General features: G+C 36.2%; 1 protein-coding gene across 1 annotated transcript in view; it reads right to left on the bottom strand.

The window, feature by feature from the left end:
- LOC102832351 overlaps positions 1-11,645 on the bottom strand; it is a 43,421-nt gene that overhangs the window by 4,896 nt on the left and 26,880 nt on the right. Inside the window, exons 4-6 of the mRNA XM_006861855.1 lie at positions 10,681-10,799; positions 4,837-4,979; positions 319-516 (exon numbers count right to left, since the gene is read on the bottom strand). Of these exons, the coding sequence (XP_006861917.1) occupies positions 319-516; positions 4,837-4,979; positions 10,681-10,799 (460 nt within the window). The remainder of the gene's footprint in view (positions 1-318; positions 517-4,836; positions 4,980-10,680; positions 10,800-11,645) is intronic.

The following is an 11,645-nucleotide window of genomic DNA, read 5'->3' as shown; positions in this document are numbered from 1 at the left end:
GAGTGGCAGTACTAATCTCTGATAAAATAAACTTTAAGGCAAAAAACAGCATAATAGATAAAGATGGACATTATCTCATGATTAAAGGGACAGTTGAACAAGATGAAATAACCATAATAAATATCTATGCTCCCAATGAAAGAGCTCCAAAATATATAAATAGAGCCAGTTCAAAGTTCTTTAGTAAGACTAGGAATATGAAGTGTTTGGCACATAGCAGATAAGTAAAAAATTTACAGTATGACTATAAGTGAGAAAGGAACAATTGTTATAAGTATGGTATTCGAAGAAGTGCAAAATGTCCCTTTGGGGCCTTACCGTTTCCGGTAATTTTGGTGAAACTCACAAGGGTTCCTCTTGAGCATAAGGGCTTCTAAAGGGGTGCATTGTAAACTGGAGAGTCCGGTCAGAGTCTCAATCTTGTTTTCAGCCAAAGATAAATGTTGTATTTGAGGTATCTTTGGCAATTGTTTGAAAGATGTAAGATGGTTTTTGTTTAGATTTAAAACTCTGCAGCTGGACATAAAATTTAACATCTAGTCATTCATCTCAAAGAAAATGACTACCAAATCTTATATAGGACGGGCATGCTTCACTCCCTAAGAGAGTGACAGTGACTCTTACCACAAATATGGTTTATAAATAAATGGGAACGGTTTATACTACAACTTGAAGAGATAGCAGGCAGGATACACGACACTGTCATTTTACCAAGTGCTGTAGTTTGTTTCTTTCCTAGTACTTGGCACAGTATTTTACTCATACAGGTTCTCATTATATCCAGAATGAAAGAGTGGATGGCCACATGTGATCTCAGCAAAACAGAACAAAAACATGCACAAAGAAACGTAATAACTTGTGCATAATGAGTATTGCTTCGAAGTGGTGAGATTGTACTTATATTTCTTTCTTTCTACTTCTCTGTATTCAATTCCCATTTTGAAGAAATAGCTTTTTAAATCAGAAAAACATCTTTTTAATACATAAAAGAAAACTAAAAAAGTATTCTTTGGAGGAGTAAAGTGTGTTAGGCATTAAAATTGAACACATTTTGCTGATAAATAATGATTCTTGATAGTTTTGCCTTAAAGCCATAATTGTACAAGAATATGTGAACAAAGGAAATAATTCAAAATTGATCACTGACAGCCTGCCTTAAAGAGAAACTCCTTTATATATAAGTTGGGATTTAATACACTGAGAGAAACATGGTGTATTTTTCTTTGTGGGATAAACGGTAGAGCCCATAAAGACACTTAGTAAATCATACTATTCGTGGTAAATATCGTTATATACAAATTGGGGACTGCTTGACAGTGTACTCAAAAAGAGAATTCGGTTTCAATCCATCCAGATTCCATTTCCCTTGTTTCCTCCCAGTTTTTATCCATATATGCATATTTTACAGTTTGAATCATGTCTTTGATTTCTGCGTTATTACAGCTACATATTTTCTTTAAGTATATTTTTGTACTATGACAATGTCTAATCCCAAACAATGCCCAAGCAGATCCTGACCTTCTTATTCGAATTCTGGATCGGTCAAGTTCAGATACCCCAATTAATTAATTTTCTAGTTCAATATTCCTAAAATGTATATATGGTCATTTAAAATATGTTTTTGCAGTTGTATGAGTTGGAACCAACTTGATTGTACACTACCACCATGTCTACTTTCATGTGTATTATAAAACTATAGCTAATATACCATTACCATATCCTCACTACCTAGAATACAGTATGACCCAAACAAAAACTAAATAAATTAGCATCAAATGCTATTGAATTTTTAGTAGTGATATAAATATCCTCTTGAAAAAAAACTAGTTAGGTATTCTAAACATAGTCAATAAGAACAGCATATATAAATTAAAACACTATGCAAGTTCTAAAGGGCTTTTGAAAGTGAGTGAAGGTGGGGATACCCACACATTGCATATTCTCATACCTCACATTTCCTCCCTCTGCCTGACAGATTCCCTCTCCTGTGCAGCTGTGATGGTCTCTCTTTGTTGTTCAATCTCAGACCAGCATCAGAGATGTGTCTTAACCTGTTCTAGAGTCTGCTCTTCCTTCTTGTGAATGCTCAACTTGCATCATCTCCTATTTCACAGCTGAAGACCCTGCTACCAAAGCTCACTTTACCTATTCCATTCTGCCTGATGAAGTAGATAAAACAACAGTTGCCATTGAGCCAATTTTGACTCATGCTGATTCCATGTCTGTCAGAGTAGAACTGTGCTCAATACTAATTTCAGTGGCTGATTTTTTAGAAGTAGATCACCAGACTTTTCTTCTGAGGTGCCTCTAGTGAATTTAAATCATACAACTTTCAGTCAGCAACTCTTTAAAAAAGTGTTCTTAAGGAATCCTGAGCAAAGAGGTTGTTGTTAAGTGCCAGCGAGTCAATTCTGAATCATAGTGACCTTGTATAGGGTTTCCAAAGAGCGGTTGGGAAGTTTGAACCACCAACCTTGTGATTCAAAGCAACCCTGAGATCAGGTGCTTAGCCTATGGCACAAAGTGGTTAATTATCTTTCATGTAGGATCCTTAGAAGAAAAAAACAAAACAGAAACCCAAACCCATTGCTGTTGAGTCCATTCTGTCATGGCAACCTCATGTGCCACAGAGAAGAACTGCTTCATAGGATAGTCTTGGCTGTAACCTTTTGGAAGCAGATCTCCAGGCCTTTATGCTGTGGTGACAATGGGTGGGTTTGAACAGCCAACCTTTTAGTTAATTGTCACTATTGTTAGGTTCTGTCCAGTCAGTTCTGATTCAGAGAAATTCTATGCACAACAGAACAAAACACTTTCTAGTCCTAAGCCATCTTCGCAATTGTTACATTCGAGTACATTGCTCCACTGTCAGTTCATCTTCTTGGGGGTTTTCCTCTGACCCTTCAGCTTTCCAAGCATGATGTCCTTCTCCAACTACTGTTCTTTCCTAACCACATGTCCAAAGTATGAGAGATGAAGTTTCACCAACCTCACTTCTAAGGAGCTCTCTGGCTGTAGACTTCTCCCAAGACAAATTTGTTTGTTCTTCTAGCAGTCCACTGTACTTTCAATATGCTTCTCCATCACCATAATTCAGATGCATCAAGTATTCAATTGTCTTCCTTATTCATTGTCTAACTTTCACATGCATATGAGGCAAACGAAAATACCATGGCTTGGGTCAGGAGCACCTTAATATTCAAACTGCTGTCTTTGCTCTTTAACACGTTGAAGAGGTCTTTTGCAGCCAATTTGCCTAATGCAATACCTTGTTTGATTTCTTGACTGCTGCTACCATAAGAAATTATTGTGGATCCACGCAAAATGTAGTCTTTGACAACTTCAATCGTTTCTCTATTTACCTTATTGTCATTTATTGGTCCAGTTGTGATGATTTTCATTTTCCCTTTATTGACATGTAATCCATACTGAGGAGTCCTGGTGTGGCGCTGAGGGTTAATGCGCCAGACTGTAAAGCCATTTGAGCTGCAAGGTCAGCGGTTCAAGCTCACCAGCTGCTTCTCAGAAACCCTAAACAGGGTTGATATGGGTCGGAATCGACTTGATTGCACTTAACAAAAACAACAACAATCCATACTGAAGGCTTTGTTCTTCACCAATTTGTCAAGTCCTCTTTATTTCCAGCAAGTATGTTTGTGTCATCTGCATATCTCAGATTGTTAGTAAGCCTTCCTTCAAATCTGATGCTATGTTCTTCTTCATATAATCAAGTTTCTTGAATGATTTTCTCAGCATACAGATTGAATAAGTGTGATGGAAGAATACACCCCTGGCACATATCTTTCCTGTTTTAAAACTATTCAGCATCCCCTTGTTCTGTTCTAATGACTGCCTCTTATGCTATGTACACGTTTCTCATAAGCACAATTAAGTGTTCTTGAATAGCCACTATTCACAATTTTATCAATAATTTGTTATAATCTATACAACTGAATGCCTTTGCATAGTCAGTAAAGCACAAATAAACTCTCTAATACTCTTTGCTTTTAGTCAAGATCCATCTGATGTCAGCAATGATATACCTAGTTCCACAATCTTTTCTGAACCCAACTTGGATTTCTGGTAGCTCCCAGTCAATGTACTGCTATGCTCAATTTTGAATTATCTTCAGCAAAATTTTACTTGCTTTTGATATTAATGATGTTGTTCAATGATTTTCACAGTCTGATGAGTCCCTTTCTTTAGAACTGGATCTCTGTCAGTCAGTTGACCAGGTAGCAGTCTTCCAAATTTCTTGGCATAGATGAGTGAGGGTCTTGTCAGTAGATGAGCACATGCCATCTGCATTACCTAGGGACGTCTTGGAAGCTCAGAAGATCCACAGAGATTTTTTTAAGTTTGTTTCTTTCACTAATGCACTCACCATCTTTCCTTCATTAGAATGCTACCTGGGAGCCAATACTCTTAACCATGAGTGGTTTTTGGTTTCTTAAAGTCATTCTGCACAGATAAGTAGGACAAAAATCACCATCCTACAAGTCTAACCTATATGTAATGAATTTGCATTCTGCAATTTACAATATAAGGAAAATGGCAAGCTTTTTTTTTTTTTTTTTTAACAAATGTGACTCCATCCCTACAAACTACTTCTCTAGAAATTGATAATAAAAATATTCATTTTTCCCCCTCTAAAGCTCGACATTTTGATATATAAATTTCTCATTTTACTTTGCCATGTCACTTTCACTGTAGCAGAAAATTTCACCTTAAAGAGGTGACCACAGGAAGCATAAAAACATATACAAATGTCACATGCATCCAACTATCAAAGTATTGACCTTAACTTAGTAACTGGATGCACTAGAAAGCAGGTACCTTGGCAATCTTATAGCACTTAAGTCCACCAGTGAATTATCCACTAGCCAGAGAGTTTGGACTCGAATTAGTCTTCGAAGAATCCTTTTAAAATTTTCAATTTGGTAAGGATCCCCCAAATTCTGAAATGAAATGTTCAAATTCTGAAGGGAAAAACAAATAAAGAGAAAAATAACATAATAACATGTACTTTGTAAACTTTTAAATATGAAAAATGTAGTATTTAAACCAATTATGTTTCATCCTTTGTTTTTTGTGCCTCTGCTAAACACAACAAATGCTCACAGATATGGTCCAGTGATTCACCAGATAGGAAGGGCAAAGACCATGATCAGAATTATAAATGGCATATAAAGTTTAGGATGGTGAAACAGGACCTTCAAAGAGATTCAAAACTTCTCTAGTGGTCAAAAAATGTGCAGGGGATCAACCTATGATAGAGAATCAAAAGTATTACTGCCATTAGCTTTACTTGGAAATGCTCAGAAATCATAAAAATAGTAAGAATTTCAGAGTAAGATAACTTCATTGAAAAGATTAAAAACTGTGATTTGGTTTTAAAGTAACTAAGAACACATGCCTAAAAATGACACTGAAATATTTCATAGGTCATGAATTTACCCATTAATATTACTTTTAGTAAAAGTTGGTCAACTTTCATGTAAAGAAAATTAAAACCACTCTCAACTGAAGTATTGTCAAATAAACTCTATTTCTAATTTTTTATTTCTACAAATTCAGCATCAATTCCTCCCAACAAAAATTATTGAATAAAATTGCAATCCCCCTTTCTAAAATCTCAGGCAAAATAATTTCATAACTGTAAGGAAATATCAATATCTCTACCCTCAGATAAATCATTAAAGCCTGAGATTTTCAGACATTATGCATTATAAAAATTTCCAAAGTATAAAAGATCTTGATTTTTAAATAAAGCTTAAATAAAATAAAAAATTATATCTATCATCAATAACTTAAACACCCCCTCTTTGTTATAGTTATTAGGTGCTGTGGAGTCATTTCCAACTCATAGAAAGCCATTATAGGGTTTCTGAAGCTTCAAATCTTTGCAGAACCATATAACCTCATCTTTCTCTCGAGGAGTGACTGGTGGATTTGAACCACTAAACTTGTGGTTCATAGTCCAGTGCTTATCCTTCCCTCTTTAGAGAGACCTCTTTTGACTATTGACAGATTTAGTTTTCTTTGCTAAGACACTGTTGGTTCTGGTTTTCCATTATAGTCTTACTAATTGGAAGGCATTTATTAATTAGATAATTATTTTTATTTACTTATTTATTGTCTAGCTTCAACAACTAGACATGAAACACATAAACATCAATATCCTAGGCATTAGTGAACTGAAATGGACTGGTATTTGCCATTTTGAATATGACAATCACATGGTTTCTGTGCCAGCAGCAATAAATTCCAAAGGAATAGCATAGCATAGAACATCAAAAATAACATTTCAAGATCATTTTGAATTATAATGCTGTCTGTGATAGGATAACATCCATACACCTACAAGGAAGATCTAGTTTGTTGAAAACAAAGAGGACTTAAAATACTTATTGATGAAGGTCAAAGACCTTCAATATTGGTTGCACCTCATTGTAAAGAAACAGAAATCCTCACCACTGGACTAATAAACAGCATCCATATAAATGGACAAAAGATTGAAGCTGTCAAAGACTTTATTTATTTATTTTGATCAACCATCAAGACTCATGGCAGCAGCAGTCAAGAAATCAAATGACATATTGCAATAGGTAAATTTTCTGCACAAAACTGCTTTAAAGTGTTCAAGGGCAAAGATGTCAGTTTGAGGACTACAGTGCATCTAACCCAAGTCATGGTATTTTCAATAACCTCACATATATGTGAAAGTTGGACAAAGAATAAAGAAGACCACAGAAGAATTAAAACATTAGAATTGTGGTGTTTGAGGAGAATACCAAAAGTACCATGAACTACCAAAACAACTAATTGATATTGGAAGAGGTATGGCAAGAGTGTACCTTAGAAGTCAGGATGGCCAGACTTTGTCTCTTGTACTTCAGAGATATTATGAGGAGGGACCAGTCCCTGGAGGACATCATGCTTTGTAAAACTGAGGGTCAGGGAAAATAGGAAGACCCATAATGAGAGTGGTAGCAGCAATGAGCTCAGTCATAACAACACTCGTGAGGACAGTTCAGGACTGGGCAGTGTTTCATACTGTTGTGTAGACAGTAGTGATGGGTTTGAACCAAATTTATGGTACTTAAAAATAATAACAACAAAGGATGATCTGAAAGAAAAGGCTGAATGTTGACTTGTATTAAGGAATTTCCTTCATATGCCTATTTATTTTCTCTGTTGTGGAGTATAATTACTCCTTGTTTTATGTTTCTGAACCTTAGGCCTGATCTCAGGTTTATGAAGTTGCTACTCTGGATTAATTCTTACAGTGTAACAGCAAATATGTCTATTATAGTCAATGTTACTTTGTAAATTTGCCCATGTTATGAATTGGAAAATGAAGTTCAGAGAACTCATTTGAAATCATCATGGTGCATCAGAAAATAGTGTTGGATTGACATCAAAATGAAAAGCTTTTACATATCACAAAGTGCCTTCAAAACATTTATTGTTGTTGTTAGATACCATCAAGTGGGTTCCAACTCATAATGACCCCATGTACAACAAAATGAAACACAGCCAAGGGCTTCGCCATCCTCACAATCATTTTTATTCTTCAGCCCATTGTTGCAGCCCTTATGTCAATCTATGTCATTACACTGTGTCTAATAAACCAAGTGCTATGATCCAGATTGGAGTCCTGTGGGCTAATGCGCTGGATTGCAAGGTGAGTTTGAAGCACAAGGTCGGCAGTTCAAGCTCACCAGCTGCTCCTCGGGCACCCTATAAAGGGCCACTATGAGTTGGAAGCGACTCGATGTCACTTAACAACATTAACAACATAATTCAGCTTATACAAAGATTTCTAACAAGTTAATATGAAAAAGACAAAACCCCAGGTATGAATGTTTTTGTTATTGTTAAGTGCTATGGAGTCAGTTCTGACTTGTAACAACCCTGTATAGGATTTCTCCAGCTGTAAATTTTTATTGGAGCAAAAATCATCATCTTTATTCTATGGAGCAGTTGGTGAGCTCGAACTACTGACGTGCAGTTAACAGTCCAGTATTTATCCTACAGAGCCACAGCATGCCTAAAGACTAAATAAGCAAATACACACACACATATAATTGTGATTAGGTGCAATCAAGTCAATTCTGCCTCACAGTGACCCTGTATAGGGTTTCCAAGGAGCAGCTGGTGGGTTTGAACTGCTGACCTTGTGGTTTTCAGTCCAGTGTTGATCCTACAGTGCGATACACATATATATCAAAAGCTACTTCACAGAAAAAACATACTAAAGCTAATAAAAAATATGATCAACTACACTGGTATTAATTCATGTAATTAATTAATTAGGGAATTGCAAAATTTCTAACATACTTTGAGGCTACTTTATTAGAATTTTTTAGTACTGGTGTTGCAATGTAAGATAAAGATTGCACAGCAAGGTAGGTTTGAACCACAATGTTGGTAGTTCAAACTCATCAGCTGCTCCTCGGAAACTTCAGAATCAACTCAACAGCACTTAACAACAACAACAGCAACATGGTGCTGTAGGATAAGCACTGGATTGCTAACCACAAGGTTGGAAGTTCAAACCCACCAGTCACTCCTTGGAAACCTTATACAGAGTCACTGTTTGTTGGAACCAAACGGACATGTTACCCAAAACAACATAGTTTAAATGACAGTTATACAGAATGAGTGTATTTGTTGTTGTGATATCAAGTTGGTTCTGACTTATAGCAACCCTATATAGTGTTTCCAAGGGATGTTTGTGGTTCAAACTTACATTAGAGTTGAATGCTTATCTTTTATTAAGTAGTGCCACAGTATACATACACCAAAATTATTACCTCTGAGGATAGTCCTAGGTGTGGAGGTCAAAAAGCAGTTTAACATTAGTTGTATTGCTTTAGATTTTATAGTGTAGAATGTATTCAACCATTATAGATGAAGAATTTGGTTAATTTTAAAAAAGAAAAGTACTGGACTTAGGAAAAATATTCTGTTTTCATATCTGCCACAGATCATTTTTCTTTATGGACTTCTTTATTTTTTAAATGAAGTTACTTAGACCAGACCTTTAATGAAGCTCTTTCATGTCCCCTCATTCTATAATTCTATGACATGAAAGATTTGTCTATGAAGGAAAGGAAGTAAAACGAGATGAAAAAAAAAAAAAAAAAAAATTTTAAAAAAACCTTTTATCTGGAAGTCTTCCTAAAATCTTCAGTAATAATCTCCTTTTCTTATATAGTAAAACAGCTGCTGCTTCAACATTTTTCCATGTATGTTTCAACCACATTTATTATTTTTATCATGATTTTCAACCTTCATCATTATCTGTTTCCAAATTATCCCTTCACTCTCATTAGAAGCTCAGTGTCACCTAAGCAATAAGCCCCTTCCTCTTCCCTCTTCAAGAGCAATGATGTCAATTTGAGAAGTTGAACCTGCCTAAGCCATGGGATTTTCAATAACCTCTCATGCATGTGAAAGTTGGACAATGAATAAAGAAGACTGTAGAAGGAAAAAGTGATGCACTGGAATTATGGTGTTGGAGAAGAATATTAAAAGTATCATGGCTTGCCAAGAGAACAAACAAATCTGTTAGAAGTACAGCCAAAATACTCCTTACAAGCTAGGATGGCCAGACTTCATGTCTCATACTTCTGATATATCAAAAGGAGAGACCAGTCCCAGGAGAAGTACATCATGCTTGGTAAAGTGGAGGGTCAGCGAAAACAAGGAAGACCCACCAATGAGATGGATGGGCACAATGGCTGCAGCAGTGGGTTTAAATGTAGCAACAATTGAGAAATTGGCACAGGATCAGGCAGTTTCATTCTGCTGTGCATAAGGTCACTATGAGTTGATACTGTTTCAATGGCAACTAACAACAACAACAACCTCTTTCCTCTCACCCACTAATCCCTGATAGCCACTAGTAAACTTTGGTCTCTATAAATCTGTCTATTCTAGATATTTCACTGACATAGGATCAGACAGTACTTGACTTGTGGCTGGTCTTATTACTCTTAGAGTGACTTTTTAAAAGATTGATTCAAGTATAACTTGATCACTGGAAAAAACAAAAATATTGGCATTCCACTATGTTATGAAGAAGTTGATTTACTTTTTTATTGTTGCTAATGGTTGTCCTTCCCAATTAAATCTTCAGTTTTCTGTCTAAGAGTGACTTGATCTTATAGGTCTTAGGGACTTAAGTAGTTATAGCCCCATAGCGTTATGATGTCAGGCTGACTAACTTCAGGGTCAGTCTCAGTGTAGGTGATTCAGTCAGGTGGGTCATTTTCAGCACCAAGAAATCAGCTCATATGCTTTACTGGTGAAAATCTTTGATTTATTCCAAGAAAGCTCTGTTCAAATCAGGCTGGCTGACCCAGCTGTTCAAAATCTTTGACTTAATACATTATTTAAGGCACTCCAGATGACATCATAAACTCATTGGTAGGTATTATTGTCAAACATTAAATTTTTTTAATTCAAAAAGCATTATTTCATTTTCAAGTGATTCTAAGTTTTTCTAAACAAAGTTCAGCAATTTTAGGACAGAATAAAGGTTAGAAAGCAAACAACATGTCATAATAAAGAGAAGGGAGGAAAAAGAGAGAGAGAAGACCAAACACCAAACTAGAGATGCTCAAGTTTAGACATTTATGCTATGGTTTCCCATTTTTTCAAAGCTCTCACCGTGCAGTCTTCCCAGTTTTCTTGTAGCCATGTTTTCCATTTGTTTTTTTCCAGGACTCTTTTTATAGAAGGCATAGTAATCTCCTTTTCTCCGTAGAGCAACTCTTCTTCAGAGGGTCCTAAGCAAAAAATTATAAGGTAGGTTTAGTAGTTTTGGGGGAAAGCACTGATATCTTCTTTTGGTAAATGGCTGGTTTTCTCAAACTTCCACTCAATATTAGAATTGAGGAGAGCATAATTCGACCCATATTAGGTCCAAATAGTATGAACAGTAGCAAAATATGATTTAACACATGGTTGTTGTTGTTAAGTGCCATCAAGTTGGTTCCGACCCAAAGCAACCCTGTATAGGGTTTCCAAGGAATGACTGGTTAGCTTGAACTGCTGACCTTGTGGTTCAAACCAACTTTGCAGTTCAGCACATTAACCCACAGCACCACACCAGGACTCTGATTTTACACATATTGATACATAATTCAGTAGAGGGCAATGGGGGAAGGTCCATAGGGAAGTATCTAGGACTTTACACATTGTCTACTTTCTAATTTGCTTAAAAATCATTCTTCCTAAATTGACAAATAGCTTTCCCCTTATATCTTACAGATGAAACAAACCTTAGCCACTGATATGAAAACCATTAAATCAGATCTGTAAATACGGCCGTAACATTCCTTGGGTATCTCCATATGTCATGGCATCAATCTTTTCCTTGGTAAGGTGGAGGGTCAGAGTAAGAGAGGAAGACCCCCAACGAGATGGATTGGGCAAGTGGCAGCATCGATGGCCTCAAGCGTGGCAACAATAGTGAGATTGGCCCAGGATCGGGTAGTGTTTCATTCTGCTGTGCATAAGGTCGCTATGGGTCGGTACTGACTTGATGGCAGCTAACAACAACAACAGGAGCTTCTAGCATATGATTTTAAAATCGATGGTACTGAAGGAAGAAATCCAAGTTACACAGAAGG

This window comes from Chrysochloris asiatica, unplaced genomic scaffold, assembly GCF_000296735.1.
Source record: "Chrysochloris asiatica unplaced genomic scaffold, ChrAsi1.0 scaffold00043, whole genome shotgun sequence".
In the NCBI taxonomy this organism is placed as follows: domain Eukaryota; kingdom Metazoa; phylum Chordata; class Mammalia; order Afrosoricida; family Chrysochloridae; genus Chrysochloris; species Chrysochloris asiatica.
Note: the sequence above shows the minus strand (reverse complement) of the source record. Positions and strands in the feature narration are given on the sequence as shown.